Consider the following 20,974-nt stretch of genomic DNA (forward strand, 5'->3'; position numbering starts at 1 on the left):
TTCTGCGCCGTTGAGCAGCATTTGCGCTCTTCTCCATGGCGTTACCCACCTGCAAACGCCAGTCAGAGGCGCTATCAAGCGGCCTCAGCGCAGCGTCAGACGGCGACTGCATAGCGAAGGCAAACAGCTGCGCGCGCGCCGGCGCCACTGTGTGTATGGCTACGACGTCGCTCCTCTCGAATGCGGCGCAGACCAGCAGCGGCGAGCCGCGCGCGGCGGTAGCGGAGTCTGCGCGCGCGCCGGCGCCAGCCTGTCTGCCGCGCCTACGACGCCACTCTGGCCACTCCTCCCTAACGCGCAGACCAGCAGCGGCGAGCCGCGCACGGCGGTGTCGGACAGCACGTGAGATGCCAGCTCCGGCCACCCAGCTGTTTGATATCACTTATCCTCGCGCATGCGCAGCACGGCTCATGACGCTCTACGCGAAATCGGCTCCCGCTAGGCAAGTGTAGCTAACGCTAGAAAACAGAACGTGACTTCAGCGTACTAGCTCAAGAGTTATTGGCTTACTGTTATCGTGGGCTCATTTGAAATGAAGCACTTCGTGTTATAATATAGTACTGATTAATTTACGTCAGGCAACAATGTTTAATGGCTCATCCTTATCGGAAGCAACAAAAACAAGGATATAGATATTGAGTTAACTGCAAAGCGGCTCACTCACCAACCAAGATAGGAGAAGATGACGATCTTGCGTAACCTGGGATACTTGACAACGGCGACAGTCGTCTGCCAGAAACCTGTTTTCTGTTTTTTCTCGTTGCCCTGGGCATCTTTGGGCTCTGGGTCCTAAGGAGGTAAAGATACCAACAAAGAGGTAAGTGCGCTACATCTTAGCTCCAGAAACGCGTATTTAATGGGCCTCGCGACGGCGATGACGACATCCTGACCTCAGTGAGGAAGGCTATCTTTAGTAGCGACTGCGCGCGCTAGCGGTGCATTTATGTTCGTGTATCACAGTAAAACAGAATTGCCTTGAACTATTTGTATCCGACAAGGAGGCTGCAAACCTTTTTCACTTTTTAGATGGGGGCTCTAAAAACGCTGGCGTCTGCACGTACATTCTGTCGTGTACAGTACACTGTAACAGACGAAGGCAACGTTGTGGGAATCGTTAAGAACAAGGCAGTTGAGAACGTGTCTGTGGCAATACCATACTTCTACAGCCATTAGACAAACCACGTAGCGTCGACGAACCATATATAAAAATACTGGAAGAAATCTACAGCGGCTCCACAGCCAACATAGTCCTCCATAAAGAAAGCGACAAAATTCCAATAACGGTTGTAAGGCAGGAAGACACGATCTCCTCAGTGCTATTCACTGCAGGCTTACAGAAGCTTGTGTCTTAGATAGGGAAGAGTTAATGGAGAGTGCCTTAGTAACCTACGATTCGCTGATGACATTGCAGTGAAGAGTAACTCAGAAAGCGAATTGCAACTCATGATTACTGAATTGGGAAAGAAAAGCGGAATCGTAGGTCTGAAAATTAATATGAAGAAAACTAAAGTAAACTGCCACTGTCTCGGAAGAGAACAGCGCTTTGCGATAGGTAGCAAGGCACTGGAAGTGGTGAATGAATACGTCTACTTAGGACAGGTACTGACCGCGGAGCCGAACCATGAGAATGAAGTAATTAGAAGATTAAGAATGGGGTGGAGCGCATTCTGCACGCACTCTGAAATCATGAATGGTAGTTTACCACTATACCGCAAGAGGAAGGTGTAAAACAGCTGCATCCTACCGGTACTCACCTACGTAACAGAAAATTGGGGGCTTACACAGAGGGTTCAAGTTAGATTGAGGGACGACGTAGCGAGAAACGGAAAGGAAAATGATAGGTGTAACCTTAAGGCATCAGGAGAGAGCAGAGTGGGTCAGGGAACAAACGGGTGTTAAGGACATCTTAGTCGAAATCAAGAAGAAGAAATGGACATGGGCAGGGCATGTAGCGCATAGTCAAGTTAACCGCCGGTCATTAAGAGTAACTCACTGGATTACAAGTGAAGGCAAACACGCGAGGGGGAGACAGAAAGTTAGTTGGGCTGGTGAGATTAAGAAGTTCGCGGGCATAACGCGGCCGTAGGAAGGACAGGACCTGGTTCATTGACGGAACATGGGAGAGGCCTTTTCCTTGCAGCGGGCGCAGTCAAGATGATGATGATGATGATGACAGCCGTAGATAAGTAGATGAGAAAACCACGATTTGAATTTGGGCTGCCTCATAATGCCTCATCGTGATTCTGGCACAGAAATGCCCAGAACTTAATTGATATTAGATAAGTTGATACCCAGAGAAATCACTGGTCTGTTTATGTAACTAATGTTCAGTAAACAGGATATGTATGTATAGGTTTATCTCATGATTTTCTGTTCAAGTGCAGCCTTTTTGCAGCTCCCGTAAGAGCATCCGTCAGTGTGCCATGGACCTTGAATAGCGTGCGTGATTAATGATAGGTGTAACCTTAAGGGATTAGAAGAGAGCAGAGTGGGTCAGGGAACAAACGGGCATTAAGGACATCTTAGTCGAAATCAAGGAGAAGAAATGGACATGGCGGCGTAAGGTATTTCAATGGAATGACGGCGTAAGGTATTTCAAAAAGATGCTTACTTGTAGAAGTTCGTTGAGGCGCTCCTCGCTGACTTCCTTTCCGTTGAATCGAGCAATCTTCTGGAAGGTCTGCAGGGCTTTCTTTTTCTTGCCAACGGACAGCAACCATCCAGAAGATTCTGGCAGCCACCTGTTTTATGGGAGAAAGTGGCAAAGCAAGATTACTTTTCACGAGTAGTGCGCACTACGCTTGGAAAGAATAGTAAAGTGCTCACGCACCTACACATTCTCACGCACGCACTGTCGATTGTAAACGGAAAAGCCGTCAAGTCACAGTGAGCGTGTATGAATGTGTGTGTTTATGCTATAGGCGTCTTAGGCGTCTTAGGCGGCTCGGAGGTATGAGATTGGCAAGTGGGAAGGGGGGTAGGGGTGGCTGCAGACACGCTATAGAAATCATTGAAGGACGTACACTCATGTTTGGTTGGGAAAAGAGGAATCAGAGATTGGGCCTCAAATGATTTATTTCGCAAGCGTGTTTTAGTTGTACTGCTTCGTGCGAGGGTCGGCCGAGCTTCGCAAGCTGCAGGACCGAGCATTAATCGGTTCGAGCGCCCCGCGCGCGGGCACTAAGACGTGTCGCAGTGTCCAGCTTTCGGTGTCGCGGAGGTACGTCAGCATGAGGCGTGGAATTAAAACCTGAATGACAATTAGTTCTGAGGGATCCAACGCCATAGGTAGCTCAGAGTTCTAAAATACGACATTCTGGCGCGTGCATCGGGAAAAACCTGCAAAATACCACTATAGGAAGGAAAAGGAGCCGCGTGGTTGTCTGGCGTCCACGCGATTATTGTGTGTGAGAAAAACGTGGAACAAGAGAGAATAAAAAGTGAAGCTGAAATTTCTTCCTTTTGACGAGCACCAATAAGAAGGCGAGAAGGACTAAAATCGCCGGAACATATGAGGCCACAACCTGCGTTGACCCGAATACGTCTTGCTCTGCAGGCGCTGTCGTTTCCTCGGAGCAGTCCTTCGCTGTAAAATTCAAAACGTCACCCAGAACGACGTCTTGGCAGAGCTTTTAAAGCATGACGTCACCCGGCCGAGTATCAAGCGTGACGCGTCGACATCTGCTGCATATTTGTATACAACCGCCATTGTCTCAGCAGTAAACGGCTTTCATCACTCGGCTACTGGACCGCTTACAGACGTGTATATGGATCCAAACTGTTCGATATTGGCGATGCCGCTAAAACGGGTGGAACACAACAGACGTGTGATATGGGGTGCTGACCTGGACACTCAAATTCCGCCATCTCGTCAAATTTCGTAATGGCGGCATTTTAAGCCAATCGGAGAGACCGTAGCAGCTCTCCGGGCCAATCAGAGTTGAGCAATGGCGGAATTTGACAGTGTCCAGAATAGCACCCATGACCAATATTGCAGAAAATGTGAGGCAGACTTGCAAACCCCGCATACCTATTACACGGTGACAAGAAGACCTTTCATGCGCCCTCGCGTTTTCAACGCTAGGCGAGATAAACATGTTGACTGTACGGCATACCGTGCTGTGTATGCACACACACCCTCGATCGTACAAAGTATAATGGCCTCTCTTTTACGGCCTACAAAAGCTGCGCGAATGGTATACCCACCAGAGGGAGATAAGCAGAACTGCGTCGACAGCGGTGTTTGTGATAAGGAGGCCCCTCCAACTCTGAATGAGATAAGTGTACCACGGCAGCGCAGTGGCCAGCACGGACCAGTTTATGGCCCACAGGAAGGCGACCAGCGTGCGCCGCTCTTTCACCGTGTACTCCAACGCTGCAGTGGGGCAAAGTATTATGTAAAGAAGAATGAAAACACACATACGTTAAGAAACTTTCGGTGACGCGTAATGAAGACCCCTTCAGCATTAGCTAACCACGCCACGCGACGGAAAGGACTACACACAATGCAGAACACGGATAAAGTTCAATTTCCTCCCGTGTGTCGTCTTTTCTCGCTCCGTTTGTGCATTTAGCTAATTATGTTACGATGAACTAGCCTTTCAAGATCGGGGAGCGAAGCCGAAGATGAAGAAGAGCACGAAGAGAGCGCGCGCCGACATGGGGGTTAGCAGAGCATAACTAGCTCCGCTGTTAAAACCGCAGATGTCCCGGAATTCTTCGGCAGAAATGTGCCTGCCTGAGACGCCTATGTAGGTTCTAGAATAGACATTAGGCCCTAATTCGCACCCTACGCTGTCTCTCTCTCGCGCGCCTGTCGACGTTCCCCGCACGCGGGGAGCGAAGCCGAAGATCTACAAGACCCTATACACATGCTGGTTCCCACATTCTATATGGTTCATTTCAAGATAAAGGCGAAACAAAGAGCGCATGTTCACGAATGAGTTTCAATAATGCTCTTAGCGAGTTTCAAATAATGATCTTGCGTGTACAGTTTTTTTTCTTGTTTTTCATTTTGAAATGAGCACTCTATAATTTGTCATTGCTTTAGTTTTTCTGAACTCTCATCACACACTATATACTTCCTTTTTCACTTACCTTCAAATTCTATTATCATCTTCCTAAAGAGGACGCAGGCGTAGTACCCGTCATTAGGAAGGGAACAACGCTAATGGAGAAATTTTTGTCCAGGTTAAGCAACATCAGATAGAAAAGGCACAGCTGACAGGAGGTAACCTTACCCTGTCAGAATGGCTGTCAGTTGGGCTTGTTGGTTCATGATCTTGAGGGTTGAATCGCGCAAACGAGACAGGGACTAAAAGAAGAGACGACAACACACAGAGCGCAAACTACCAACAAAAGTTTATTTCCTGAGCACACAGTTTTTTATGCACCACTCTTGCGCCACGAGGTGAGTACAACAATCAACTTCTTAGAAACTCGAGCTCTTTACCAGATAAGTTAACAGACGGCGTGCTGACGCATTCGGGACCTAATCTAACAATGTTCTCAGCTTCGATAATTTCTCTCGTCAATTTATCTTTCTGCGATGCGACAATTGTACATGCGCTGAACACAGGTTGGCACCCACATGTCTTGCAGTGAATCGCAAGCCATCCGTCACGTCCATTTTTACATTGTTGTTATGTTCTCTAAGTCTGTCATTGATACACCTTCCGGTTTGACCTATATATATCTTACCACACGAAATTGGAATCCGATACACAACATTACTCTTGCAAGGCACATAGGTGAATTTGTGTTTCTTAGTGCATGCATTAGATTTCATATTGCTACTATTGCGGTGGCATAGGCTCAGGAGTTTGCGCGGGGCTGAAAAAACTACTTTTACTTTGGAACGTTCCGCCACTTTTTTCAAATTGTGTGAAATCTTGTGGAAGTACGGTATGACGGCAACTTGTTTCGCGTTAGTTTTTGAGGGCTCCTCAGTTGAGGGCATCTGGCGATGCTTTCTGAGCAAAGTTTCAGCTACAGAGGATTGCACACTTAATGGATAACCTGCTTCAGATAGCCGGTCGGACTGGTGCTCAAAACTAACCGCAACTTCATGCTCGCATGACTTTGATAAAGCATTATGAAAGCAAAGCTTTACAATTGATCTCTTTACTAATTTGGAGTGTGCCGAGTTGTATGGAAGGACCGGTTTATTACATCGAGGTTCATAGCGAGGTTCATTTCTGTTGGCGCTATGAACCTCGATGTAATAAACCGGTCCTTCCATACAACTCGGCACACTCCAAATTAGTAAAGAGATCAATTGTAAAGCTTTGCTTTCATAATGCTTTATCAAAGTCATGCGAGCATGAAGTTGCGGTTAGTTTTGAGCACCAGTCCGACCGGCTATCTGAAGCAGGTTATCCATTAAGTGTGCAATCCTCTGTAGCTGAAACTTTGCTCAGAAAGCATCGCCAGATGCCCTCAACTGAGGAGCCCTCAAAAACTAACGCGAAACAAGTTGCCGTCATACCGTACTTCCACAAGATTTCACACAATTTGAAAAAAGTGGCGGAACGTTCCAAAGTAAAAGTAGTTTTTTCAGCCCCGCGCAAACTCCTGAGCCTATGCCACCGCAATAGTAGCAATATGAAATCTAATGCATGCACTAAGAAACACAAATTCACCTATGTGCCTTGCAAGAGTAATGTTGTGTATCGGATTCCAATTTCGTGTGGTAAGATATATATAGGTCAAACCGGAAGGTGTATCAATGACAGACTTAGAGAACATAACAACAATGTAAAAAATGGACGTGACGGATGGCTTGCGATTCACTGCAAGACATGTGGGTGCCAACCTGTGTTCAGCGCATGTACAATTGTCGCATCGCAGAAAGATAAATTGACGAGAGAAATTATCGAAGCTGAGAACATTGTTAGATTAGGTCTCGAATGCGTCAGCACGCCGTCTGTTAACTTATCTGGTAAAGAGCTCGAGTTTCTAAGAAGTTGATTGTTGTACTCACCTCGTGGCGCAAGAGTGGTGCATAAAAAACTGTGTGCTCAGGAAATAAACTTTTGTTGGTAGTTTGCGCTCTGTGTGTTGTCGTCTCTTCTTTTAGTCCCTGTCTCGTTTGCGCGATTCAACCCTCAAGCTTACCCTGTCCCTCTGCCATTGTTGTTGTCATACTCCTTCACTTCAATTCAGTGGAAACTTATATCGAAGCGAAGCTGGTGACTCAGCGCAAAACAATGCCTTTTGCTGAACATGTTCTTCTCTCTTAATACGACAGCATGGTCCAGTAAACATAAATGTTTCCGCAATGTGCGAATTAGGGCCTAATGTCTAAACTAGAACCTACATAGACGTCTCAGGCAGGCACATTTCTGCCGAAGAATTCCGGGACATCTGCGGTTTTAACAGCGGAGCTAGTTATGCTCTGCTAACCCCCATGTCGGCGCGCGCTCTCTTCGTGCTCTTCTTCATCTTCGGCTTCGCTCCCCGAACACGTGCGCCCGGCGCGCGCTCACAAAAAAGATAACAAGAAAAAAAAACGGAGATCAAGACAGAAAGAGAATGAAGGAGAAAAGGAGAGAAACCCAAAGAAAGAGAAAGAAAGATGAAGCGAGAAATAGAAAGAGAAGGAGAGAGAAAGAAGGAAAAAAAAGAAGATTAGGGGAACGTGTCGTAAAATCACGTAACACTACTCACGTGACATGTTCCTGCAAAAATCGCGTAACGCTAGTCACGTGACATGTTCCCGCCAAAATCACGCAAACTTTTCCCGGGACATGTTCCATTCAAAATCACATAACAGTAGCCAGGTGACGTAAAATCACGCAACACAATAGTCACGTAACATGTTACCGCCAAAATCACATAACACTCGTCACGTGACTTCTCCCCGCCAAAGAAATCGCATAGCATTAGTCACGTGATATGTTCCTGCCAAATCCATTTCGTTTAAGGGGTGCAGTTACACGGGCTTGGGAAAGCAGCTCGGGAGTCCGAACACTAGCTCCCCTGCTGGTTCCCGCCTTGCACCACTAGGACAAACTGCACCTTTTTATATGCGAAGTATCTCTTGCTCGGGGGTATGTAACGCGGCGTGGTAATCCGTACGCAGCGTTGTAGTCCGCACTCACACTACGCATGCGCGACTCTCCTCCTTCGCTCTCTCCAACAGCTGCGCGTTACTCTCTCCACTTCTCTACCAGCACCTGCTTGCGCTTCTCCTGCGTTGTCGCTTCTGCTCTCACGGCGCATACGCTACTCTCCTCCTCTAGTCTCCTCTCCTTCAAATGGCAGAGCGCTGCGCGCGTTCAGTCCAGTGCTTGCTTCGGTTCATCATCATCATCATCAGCCTGTCTACGCCCACTGCAGGGCAAAGGCCTCTCCCATGTTCCGCCAATCAACCCGGTCCTGTGCTTTCTGCTGCCACGTTATACCTACAAACTTCTTAATCTCATCTACCCACCTAATTTTCTGTCTCCCCCTCACGCGTTTACCATCTCTTGGAATCCAGTCAGTTACCCTTAACGACCACCGGTTATCCTGCCGACGTGCTACGTTCCCGGCCCATATCCATTTCTTCTTCTTGATTTCAACTATGATGTCCTTAACCCCCGTTTGTTCCCTGACCCACTCTGCTCTCTTCCTGTCTCTTAAGGTTACACCTATCATTTTCCTTTCCATCGCTCGCTGCGTCGTCCTCAATTTAAGTTGAACCCTCTTTGTAAGTCTCCAGGTTTCTGCTCCGTAGGTAATACCGGTAAGATGCAGCTGTTATATACCTTTCTCTTGAGGGATAGTGGTAGATTACCATTCATGATTTGAGAATGCTTGCCGAATGAGCCCCATCCCATCCTTATTCTTCTAGTTATTTCACTCTCATGGTTCGGCTCCGCGGTTACTACCTGTCCTAAGTAGACGTACTCCTTTACAACTTCCAGTGTCTCTCCACCTATCGCAAAGCGCTGTTCTCTGCCAAGATTGTTCCACATTAGTTTTATGCATATTAATTTTCAGACCTACTCTTCTACTTTCCGTATCCAGTTCAGTAATCATGAGCTGTAATTCGTCTCCCGCGTTACTCATCAATGCAATGTCATCAGCGAATCGCAGGTTACTGAGATACTCTCCATTAACTCTTATCCCTAATTCTTCCCAATCTAGGGCCCTGAAAACCTCCTGTAAACACGCGGTGAATAACATTGGAGAGATCGTGTCTCCCTGCCGTACGCCCTTTTTTATTGGGATTCTCTCGCTTTCTTTTTGGAGGACTATAGTGGCCGTGGAGCCGCTGTAGATTTCTTCCATTATGTTTATGTAGGCTTCGTCGATGCCCTGATTCCGCAGTGCCTGCATGACTGCTGATGTCTCCACCGAGTCAAATGCCTTCTCGTAATCTATGAAGGCTATGTATAGGTTATGTATGAAGGCTATGCTTCGGTTGGCTCCTCTTAAATGCGGGCTCGACATGCCGAAATTCTCTCCTGCGCAGCGCCGCGATGAGGGCCAGCGCATGCGCGTCCCCTCCCCCTCCCTCTCCTCTCCTACGCTGCCTCTCTCTCGCGCGCCTGTCGACGTTCCCCGCACGCCCTGTGAGAATTAACGGCCAGGCTAGAGGGAAGACACGACGCGCGTAGTGTTCCTCTTCGCGTTCCACGACGCGAGGTTGGTATCATGCCCAGCGAACGCCAACGGAACGCGATCGTGCAAGTGCTCCGGCTTCGCATCGCCTCATGGTCCCCTTTAGCGGGAGATGGTGTAATTTTTTTTTCTTGCCTTCACTTAGGAGATAGCCTATATAATCTTTATCACACGACCTGCAATGTATGGTGTGGTGTGACAACTTTATACCTATACGTGCATCCTTCGGTGTGCACATGAATAGTCCTCCCAGCGGCTTTTCTGTACACCAGAAGCGCTCCTAGTTTCCATTCTCGTTGTTTAGATGACGAACCAGAATAACAAGATTCTGCAGCTAATATGTGTATATATATTTCTGGCACTAGCACTAAAAATTGACTTAGAAACTTACTTTAAAAGTTTACATTAATTCAAATGCCACTTGCAGTAGGCGGGAGGTTTAGAATAATGAGCACACTGCATTACTTTGAGGATGTCTGTGTGCAAGTGCTAATTTATATGCCTTTGTCTTGGCGATCAGGGTAGCCTGCACTGCTGGGCTTAGTCAAACGGCTACATGATATAGTACTTAGAGTGCATGTAGTACTCTAAAGCGTTCACAGTTTGTTCAAAACGTACGCCCACTGCATCCATCACATGACGTCTGACGCAAACGTAACGTTCATTATAGTAAGTACCGCGCAGAAGAGCCTGATACGGACGACTGTCGTTTAGGTTCATGACAGCCGCAACGCATCATCTATGCGACAAACGTATATCTCATACGAATATGGTGTTACATATTAGCAATATTTATGCAATATGTTTTGGATGAATAAAAGAGAAGGTCTCGTGGATAAGTCACTCTTACGCCGAACCAAGATAAGCCCGTGAAACTTAAGGTAGCCTTTGTTTTTTAACTGCTGGGCAATCGCGGTCAGATGCACTTTTTTTAACCGCGGCGCTGTTTAAACTCGGAGAGACTTCGTAGTTAGTGAACATCAATTATCATCATCATGAACCGGCATGCACTCTCTTCGTCCTCTTCATCTTCTTCACTGCCCGAACACGTGCGCCGATTTGTCCGACATGGGATGCAACAACTCTGATGGGCGAGACAACGAGTACAAAGAGAGAGAAAGGGAGAAAGAAAGATAGAAAGGAAGAGAAAGACAGAAATTCTTGGGGGAAAAAATTCTAGGCGGCATTCGAACCCACGATCCGAAGTCGAGCGTCGTAATCGCTCGGCTATCCAGGCACGCTAGCGGAACACAACATAGCCTTGTATATTATAGCATAGCGAGGGGGTGGGAAAGAGAAGTGAGCTTGAGGAGGAGGGAAGGTAGGCGAGGAGAGAGTACAGCATAGCATAGAAAGAATGAGAAAGACGCGGAAAGAGAAAGAAAGCGTGAGAAAGAAATAGAGAGAGACTTACTGAAACGTTCCGTATGCCAGTCCAATAATTCCGTATGTTTCCGTAAGAATCTTACGGAAATATATGGAAAACGTATGGAAAATATACGGAAAACATATGGATTCCGTATGAAAACATATGGAATTATTGGACTGGCATACGGAACGTTTCAGTAGGGTAGGGAAGAAAAAGAAAGGAATAGATATAGAGAGAAAGAAAGGAATAGAAATAGACAGACACAGAAAAGGCATCGAAGAAACAGAGAGGATAGAGAAATAGAAAAAAAAAGAAAGAAAGAATAGGAACAAGGAAGGGCGCCCGGCCGCGCGCTTCTTTCAGGCTTGTCAACCCACGTTTTACACACTTTCTCCTTCCGATTTGTAAAATGACCACGTGACAGTCTTACCGATGACGTAGATGGTGGTGCACACGGTATCAGATCCCATGGACGTCATAAACCTCCAAATTGGGAACGTCGAGAAGGTGGGAAAGAATGTCCCAAGCAAATTCCCAGTTGCACCGATGAGCATGACAAGGATTACTGTCTTTTTTCGGCCTATCCTGAAATAAAAAAAAAAGAAAAAAAATGTCTTAGAATGCATTGCTTAGCGAAATAATCGGTTTGTTCATAATGACGAAATAAAGGATGTCTTAAAGCCTGTCGAAAGTTAGAAAAAAATGAATTAAGCCGGAAGCACAGTTCGGGCGTGTGGTTCTCACCTGTCGGCAAGGAATCCAGAAAGTAAATAGGAGATTATGGACCCTGTGAAGTAGGCTGTGTGGACTGCGTACATCTTCCAGCTGTCTCCGCACACCCATTGATTCTGCATAAGTTCAAGGTGGTAGCGAAGATAAAGAAATAGAACTTATTGAGTGACAGGTGCACGATACAATGCCCTATTTCGTTTGGCTGAGATATAAACTGACAGCCTGGACCAAAAAAGATTAAATGACACGCCTGCAAGCCGTTGCTGACGACATTTCACTGTTGTTTATCTATTTTATTTTTTAATACCGCATGGCTTGAGTTTCGCACTTGTTTATCTTTAATCGCTATCACCCTTAGGCCTAGACGAAGGAAACGAGGAAAGAAAGGATCTCGGTTAATCAGGTAACACGAAAATATGCCGCATTTGCAAGTACTTCTCAAAAGACGTAATGACAGATTTGTTCAGCGAGAGATTAGCGTGACGCAAGAGGTGGCTTTACCTTTACTCATCACGTAGGTTTCATTGACAGACGTGTTTTAGACGAAGAAATTCACTTTCTTCTTAATGATGAGTTCTTATTTATAGCAATCGTATGCAAACTGTCTGGGTATCACCTTTTTACTGCAATCAATCTTTGTAGGTCGAATGTGGTTCCATTGCAAGCAGACCTTATCCAGTGGAGAATTTGGAAAGTAATGAATTGCTTGGGTTTTACGAATTGCCCCTTTAGGGTGACTTAACAGGCGCTGCAGAAGGTCCTGTAGGAAAGAAAAAGGTTATATACAGCTAGCAAAGCCGGGATCCGATGATGACATCAAAGCCGAATTATTGCTTATTATTGTAAGGCGCCTTTGTATCTCTCCTCCGAAAGTGTCCCACAGTGGTAGCAGAGGCACCTGGGCAAACTACTGCGCAGGGCATTGAGGTATTGGTACCCTCGAGGGACTACTGCCTGTCCCGTACTGACAACGATGAAAATAATGAATTAGGAGCAGCAAGGGCTATGCTTTAAGGTGGCCGCTTATAAACGTGCCTTACTGTATGGCTATACTGCGCAGTTCCCAGTGTGGTTATCATTAAAGCAAGGTAAATTAAATAATAATGGAAAACGCTAGAAAACGACAACCCACCTCCATGGTGACGGTGGTATAGATCTCGCTGTTATCGTAGTACCATCTCGTGGGGCAAGTAACCCACTCGCTGCCGCTGTCAGCGATTGCTGTGTCGTTGCTGCTGTACTGGCCATCGGGCTGTTGCCGTAGTAGCTGCAAACCGTAAAGGTAAATCGTGCATAATTAGTCGCCATGGAATAGCATTCAACGAGAGCCCTGCTTGCTTTAGTATATTTTTTTTTCCTCTCGAATAGTTTGATTCCGTGACAGCAATTTGAGTGTACGCAGTATATTTGTTTTTCGTGTACAGAAGTATGCACTCAAATATCCTAAATATCGTTGGCTGAATGGCGACAGCACTTCCATCTCATGAAATTGTGTTCGCATTGTGAATCCTGATAACGTGGTTAGCTGCATGGTCCGGTGAAGATGATGTAAATGCGTGATACCTGCGACGCTACGTTACAGACTGCACGGAATCGACAATACACCCAACTGGATGCGATGAACTCAAGCCCGCAGGCAAGTGAACACTGGGACCCTAAAAACAACTAAAGCGACACATTACGCTATCATATCTTTCTAAGCTGCGTTATCAAGCGTGTTGTAGGTTGGGTTAATGCTGAATAGAATGCGTACGCACCTGACAGCGACCTGTTGGAAGCTCTCTCACGTCTACAGGCGGTGTAGAGCTGTCGCCTGTGTAATTGAGGAAGCACCACTGGCTGGCTGGTGTGATGTGGATGAACACTTGACCGAAGTAGCAGAGCGTCGCGTGCCACGCGGACAGCATCAACGCTGCTGTGACGATGGTCTTGTTGAATAGGCCATAGCCTCCGACCTCGCGTAGAACCTTCTCAAACTCCATGGCCACCCTTCACAACCCAATAAGGTATCCACTCCGTTCTTCAGTGCTAGACTGCGTGGGTCAAAAAGAGACGAAACGTATGTTTGAGGTAATGTTCTCACGTTGCTATGCCTATTCTTACATCACGCGCATATTGGCTGGCTAGTGACTCAGTGGTCTCCAAATTTTCTGGCCAACAGGCCGTACTGGCGACCAGTGGTGGAGCCGAGGGCCGGATAGCATAATACTACATTAAGTTTAGTAAGAAAACTAATTAGTAAACATAAGTAACGGTACTGAGCTTAGAATGAAGTGGTATTTCAATTAGCCGACGCGTGTTAGTCAATTAGTTTTTTTTACTAGTTCTTTGACCCCCTACCGTAAGGTGTCGCCCGAAAAGGAGCAAAATAACTATGTTATACGATAACGTTGGCATTTTGTTTTTGCCGCCAAGTCTACGTTTCAACTATCCATTCAGATGACCGGCACCAACGTAGCTCACCTTCCAAAATGCATGCAATTATTAAGAGACAGAGAATACAATGTGTCGTTACGAGGTCAAATACAAGCACGTGGGATGCTTGTCGACGGAAGATTTGTCGTGCCATGTGTACGGGCAGAATAGTACGACACGATCTACTCTTAACGATTGTGTAAACCTTACGTCACAGTTGCCCATAAGCATTCTAGAGGATTTAGCAAGAACGGACGCGTTTGACACATGCGGTGCGCCTAAATTCGGTATTTTGACATTGTGACGTTTTGCAGGGTTTCCACACAACCTGGCTCACCCTGGCTCACCTTGGCTCACCCTGGTTAGCCTCCCTGCCTTTCTCTCACGACTTCTATCTCTTTCGCTCTCTTACATCAACCTTGCGCTATCGTCAATTTATTGGTCTTTCGCCTCTTATCAGACATTGCATCCGCTTCTGTTTCTTGTCTGCTTCTCTTGCAATCGTAAAAAAACGGAGGTCGTCATAGTTACTATTGAGGTTATCTCAGGGGGGTTTTGGTTAAAACTGATAACGCAGTGGAGGAGACGCGTACCGTTAACTGCCTGAAAGTCCGTAAAAAAGTAACAGCAGCCTGCGAAAGTAAGCTGCCTGTCGGCAGCAGTATGTAGTCATTCGTCTATGCAAGGCGAGGTGGGGAATGGTAGCTAGAGAGGAGTTAGCCAGACAACGCGGATTGAAATATGGCACACGCGAATAACCTCACGCGGTCACTTTTCATGGCGGTTATCTCTTGGCTGTGCAGCGCTTCTCCTGCAAAGAGATGTCCTGCGCTGCTATAGAGACCGCTGGGGCAAAGTATGCACGCAAGTGCGTCAGTTTATTCCACAAAGAAGATTGCGGATATCTAGGCTATGGTACAAAGTGTTGTGCCTAATCGAGAGTGGGCGGAATATAGTGTACATGTATGACTTTAAAAGGATAATATATTCAAAATTAATTCCTTGCGCGCATGGCGTTAATCGGACTTTAAAACTACCGGTCTCATGGCCCGCCTTCTGTGCTGAGCCATGCTATGCGGAAGGAACGGCTTATAGGAGTCCTTTCTGAAACTTAGGTTTAGGTGAGGTAGTCGTATGATGCCGAACGACAAAGAAACTGAGATTTTCAAGTGAATGATGTAAAAATAAGTACTATTTTTTTTACAACAATCTAAAGCCGCAGAAGCGTTACTGATGTGTACAACCGATTTCGCATTTGTACAGATGCATCAAAATTTGGAACCATCAAAAATCCCTGATCCCGCCAATCTCGACGTGCCGAAAACTATCTGATATGGCGCATGTTAGTTAACGTCCGTTTAGAATGCCCGATTTCAGGTCGTAAGAGTACACAGCGCTGTCTCACCGGCCGAGTGATTCGCTAAGCGCCAGTCGGCAACTCTTAATTGTACTCTGGCGCGACGCGTTGCGTTTAGTGCGCAAGCGAGGGTTCCAGAGCTTAACTGCTCTCTTTCCTCAATGATAAGCAATAGCTTAAGGGCAATCACGGATGTTCAGTTGCAATTAAGGACATGCAGCTGACTGCTACTCACGTTTAGATAATGTACCAGGATGTACGAGTGTTTTAATGATGATTTGATGATAGACAGGGCTGCAAGCTCTGGCCTGATGGTCCCCATTGCGAGATTATGTTGTAGGGATGGCAATAGGGCGAGGTGAGAGAGAGAGAGAAAGCGAGATAATACAAGGTGATTTTCAGTGTAACAGAACGCCGGGTATCTTGAGGGGTGTACTATAGACGTTGAGACGGACATTGCAAGCGATTGAGTTTGAGTTTGAGTTTGAGTTTATTGGTGACATAAGGGTTAGTTACATAATACGTGTATACACATGAGGGTCCCAGAGTATAAATACTGAAAACGGGACCCTGGTGAAATTTCACTCGTCTTTTTATGAGCTTGAAATCGAAACATTGCATAACCGCATAACTCTTATTGCATACCAGACATGGCAGGGATGAAGTAATATGGACGCAGCGAAATTCCCTGAGCAAAAAATAAAGCACGATCCCTAAGGGAGCCTATGACCCCTTAGAATACCGGGGTTAAGGTACACACCGTTATGGTATGGGTTATGGGTTATGGTACACACCGCATACACAGATATGTCTGACTTTTCTGTCTGTTGCATTTCCAACATGTAACGTTATGCTTGCAATGGTAATAAAACACCATTGACGTACGAGGTGTGGTGAGAAGGGTACGACTCATGGAGTGCATGCAGCATTGACCGCTTTTCATTCTTGGCCCACTGTGGATAGCAAGCAGTGAGCATGTGGTCATCGTAAGCATTAGACGAGGCGATTTCATATACTTCTGGATGTCGTTATTTACCATCTAACATTCTTTGAAAGCTCTATTGTCGTTACTTTCGCAATCGTAAGTTCGTTGTTAGTAGAGTAATTGATGTTCACGGTATCATTTTCTTTTATTCGTGCCGAAGATTGCGCACCCGAACGTCAACGTGACGTCACTGACTTCAAAGTTCTTTCGATCTCTCGCATTTTGGCCCCATTAGCCCAACGAACTTTCCGGCTCCCTTATCCGGCTCCCTTATAGAACGCGGCGTAATTCATTCGTACCGATAAAGAATTATGTTGGCCCTAGCAAACACCGTCGAAATCTGTGTCGTCATGATGAGTTGGTGAGCGAACCTCTAGCGGCATCGCCACCTTATTTCATTGTATTTTATTTTTGGGGAGGTTTTCACGCTCGCTGAGCGTCTTCTCTCGCAAGAGCGGTGTTGTTGGGAGTGTGAAAGGGCGGCTTACTTATACGAGAAAAAAAAATTTCTTTACCTTTATAGTGTGCTTTTAAGGAACTCTTATGGCCTCAGTGCTTCTTCTTTGCTGGTTAATGAAGTGATCACGAGGTGCGGGCCTCATTATACCCTAAGTGTTATGGCGTGTAGTTGCAGTCACGCCTCGGTAGAAGTCAGAGCTGAGTGGCCACAAATTTCTGAACGAAATTGCTTCTTAAGCAGAGCGTAGCGAAGGTTAGGCGCCTTATCTGAGGAATGCGGACTCCTGCCTGCTAGCAGTGGCGGGGGCTGAAGATTTTACAAGCGTTGCTAGTGGCAGAATAGATAACATATATCTGTACTTTTACTTCATAGTTAAACCGGCTTGGACTTTCGCAATATGCGCAGAATTTGCTTGCGCAAATGCACGATGATGCTGACGTTAAAAAAAAGCATTAAATTATCGAGTTCTACGTGCCAAAACCGCGATATAATTAGGTGGCACGGCCTAAATCTATGCATATAAATCTTACTTCTTTTTTTTCATTTCTTTCCCATTGAAATGCAGTTGCCGTGGCCGGGAAATGAACACGCCTCCTCGCGCTTAGGAGCGCTTCGTCTTAATAATAATTGTTGGAGTTTTATGTCCCATGTCCCAAAACCACGATATCATTATAAGAGACGCCGTAGTGGAGGGCTCCAGAAATTTCGACCACCTAGGGTTCTTTAACGTGAACCTAAATGTAAGCACACAGGCCTCTAGCATTTCGCCTCTATCGAAATGCGGCCACACCGGCCGGGACTAGATCCAGCGGCCTTCGGATCAGCACTCAAGCACCATAGCCATTAGACCAACGTGGCGGGGCAGCGCTACGCCGCAGCCAGTAATCTACCACGGTGGATGGCGTCGATGTTTGTCTGTACGATTACCTTTTAAGGGATAATAAAGTGAACCAACGAATCAGTTTAGATTGATAAATTTTACTCTGGGAACTCTAATGACGGTAATTTCATGATCATAGGTTTATTAATAGAGGAGACAATCAAGGTCAAAGTTTCGTTTTTAATTTTCGTGTCGAAATCTCCGCGCGTTACGCCACGGATTCCAAAGTGTAATTTCCGCATATTGGCTCAACGAAATTTGCTGAAACTTGACATGTTAATTTCAAAATGTTAACAGCGCATAGCCGGGATTAGATCCCTAGAAGACAATGCATTTCATTTTTGCCGATTAGGAACTACGTAGGCCCTTGTAGACGCCACCATAATCAATGACGTCACGGTGATTGGGGTGGGAATTTCAATGAGGAGTCGCCACCCGCATTTTCTTTTTGCGCGTTTTCTCGCTGACCAAGTGTCTGCTCGCGGCAAGCGTGTGATCTTGGTATTGTGAAAGAGTAATTTACTAATACGAGAAAGATTGTTTTCCTCTTTAGGCATTGAATAGATGCGTCAACCAGGACAATGTTATTCCTGACAATGCAGTAGTGGCAAGAAGCATTTTTTTGAGCGGAGAGGGGCAAGTAGGAGGGGTAATTGTTATGAGCAGGTAAGGAAAAAAAAGGAAAAAGAAAGAGATAAGAGATGGGTTAACTCACCACTCTTGGAAGTGGACGTTTCCGATGGATTCACCCCGGCGACCACGGCGGTCCACATCCCCTGAACAACGAGGCTGCAGGTGGTGAAACCGCACACTCCTCGCCCCGCTGTTCGCCACGAGTCCTGCACACTTTCTCAACGCGAAGCCGTGCGCGAACTACACGGAGCTGGCGTGCAGTTCACACCCACCCACAAACACGCCTTGCCGCCGCGTGTGGCCGCGTTTCCCCGCTCGAGTCGCTAAAGGCGCCGTCTCCTGTCCGGCCGCCTCCACTTTATAACCGTCGTTTGTCGAATGGTGGCCGTTGTAAAGATAATGTTTACCGTAATTCCGCGGTCATCGCAGACGACAAGGAGCTCCTTGTCTAGGTTTCACATCCAGTCCAGGTGCTGGCGTTTTTTTTTTTTTTTTTTCTGTTGACCGGTGTGTTCTATCGCGCTGTCAGAGCGATATAAGACAAAACCGATAATTGGACAAGGTTGCATTCGCAAAAACAAGCATTTCTGCCTCTTTCCGTGTCCTTCCTGACAACTGCTCTCCGTACTGTTATCAGTTACCCGCTTCGGTAGTTAAGCAGTGTCGCGCTTCAAAGCTCGAGGAGGCGGGTTCGATTCCCGGCCGCTATAAAAATAGTTGTTGGGGTTTAACGTCCCGAAGCCATGATATGACTGTGAGGGTCGCCGTAGTGGATGGCTCCGGAAATTTCGACCACCTGGGGTTCTGTTCCGTTTTAACTGTCTTTCTGAGGAGAGATTGAAGTTTATATCACATCGGCGACTCCGTCTCTAGAAGTTCTGCAGCGAAAAAGAAAAAAAGAAGTGGTTCCCCAAAACTACACGGGCCTCAAGCACTTTCGCCTCCTTCGAAAACGCGGCCGCCGCAGCCGGGATTCGATCCTGCGACCTTCGGATCAGCGGTCGAGCACTATAACCACTAGACCACCGTGGCGAGTAATTCCAGATCTCGAGGGCTGCATTCCTTTGGGGGTGAAATGCAATGAACACCCGTGTAGTAGATCTAGGTACACGTTAAAGAGCGCTGATTGATTGATTGAAATAACTTTAATGAGGTCCTGCGGGACGCGCCCTAGCGCGCAGTGGGCGACTCCCACGTCGGGACCGTCAGGCCAAGCCTGTCGGCTGCTTCGCGGGCCTGCTGGACAACGCCAGATGGATGAAATGAATTCGGAGTCACCCTGCAGTCCTACACTACGGCGTGCCTCAAAATCATATCGTAGTTCTCGTAAAACACAAGAAATTATTATTATGAGCTTTTCACAACCTATTTACTAGCACGGTGATCAATTCACGGGCATCGAGGCTATGTTCGAGGCTAAGGTGAATGTGTAGGGATCATGTGCTTGTAATTGCGAGTGGTCGCAAGTGTTCTTAAGTGTCTTCAGTGGGTTCCTATAAAATACTGGTTCTGTGCTTTTTGTGGCAAGTTCCTATTATTAAAGCCAGACATATAAGTGGAACCTGTATAGCATTGTTTACAATTGCTGACAGTCCTGTCGAAGCGCACAACTTTCCGCCACTACCCTTTTGTACTCTGGCTAAGTCACATTACAAATCAATAAATATTCAAGAAGAGCTGCCCATCTTTGTAAAGCAGCGGTTGAAGCTTGAATGGAATGCACAAAATAGCTGCATGTATACATCAGCTGCTGCCGGTCCTCCAAATCTCTGAACAGTGCTTATTATAATCAAAGTACCTCTATTTTAAGCTCTCAGGAAGAAACGCGGCATATTCTTGAGTAGTTGATCGTGCTTGCCACAAAAAAAAAAGAAAGGACAAACAAAAAGTGTCTTGCCAGGCTTGCTAAGTAGCCGCAAGAGGCATAGTTTTAGAAACACTGAGAATTTAGCGCTGCCGGACTGTTACTTTTTTATATATAAAAATGTAAGTTTACGTGCTGTTTCCGTACAGCTGTCGCCAGTGCTTTTCATAACTGCAGCTTAAATACAAAGTCTAACAATTCGCAGGCAATAGTTACGAAATTACAGCGTGCGTGCAGATCTGACAAGCAACCAACTGTATTCATTTGGAGGTAGCCATCATGATCTGACGCAAGAACACTCTAACAAAAAAAAAAGAAAAAGAAAAACGTACCCGTTACTATTTTTGTGAGTCCTGACTTGCCAAATATACTATAACTCTCTTTGAATATACATGTTAACTATCTTTTGGAGATTCGGACCGCCCCCGACTCTCCGAAGAGAGTATAATGGTTTCCAAAAAAAGATGGTGAACGTGCATCTTTAAAGAGAGTCACGTATGTGGCAAGTCACGACTCAATGAAAAGTAACAGGTAATCTTTCTTTTTCTATTTTTTTGCTTAAAGTGAACTGAGTTGCGCGGAGAGCCGAGCGCTAACAATTATTGCCGCTTGAGACGTACGTGCTATCGCAGACGAGCTTTCTGGCTTCCGCAGGTTTACAGATCGCTTT

The 20,974-nt window shown here is 46.3% G+C and overlaps 1 protein-coding gene across 1 annotated transcript; it reads right to left on the reverse strand.

Annotated features, from left to right (window-relative positions):
* Positions 1–664: 664 nt before the first annotated feature.
* LOC119387833 (solute carrier family 22 member 13) lies at positions 665–18,779 on the reverse strand (the record flags this gene model as incomplete). The annotated part of the gene is given in 8 exon segments (XM_037655361.2): positions 665–789; positions 2,612–2,741; positions 4,207–4,375; positions 11,409–11,563; positions 11,723–11,826; positions 12,843–12,977; positions 13,468–13,743; positions 18,523–18,779. Coding segments are annotated over 7 exon segments (1,043 nt in total), but the record flags the coding sequence as incomplete, so codon positions are not given.
* Positions 18,780–20,974: the final 2,195 nt, after the last annotated feature.

The sequence above is a fragment of the Rhipicephalus sanguineus genome, chromosome 3 (genome assembly GCF_013339695.2).
Source record: "Rhipicephalus sanguineus isolate Rsan-2018 chromosome 3, BIME_Rsan_1.4, whole genome shotgun sequence".
NCBI lineage: Eukaryota > Metazoa > Arthropoda > Arachnida > Ixodida > Ixodidae > Rhipicephalus > Rhipicephalus sanguineus.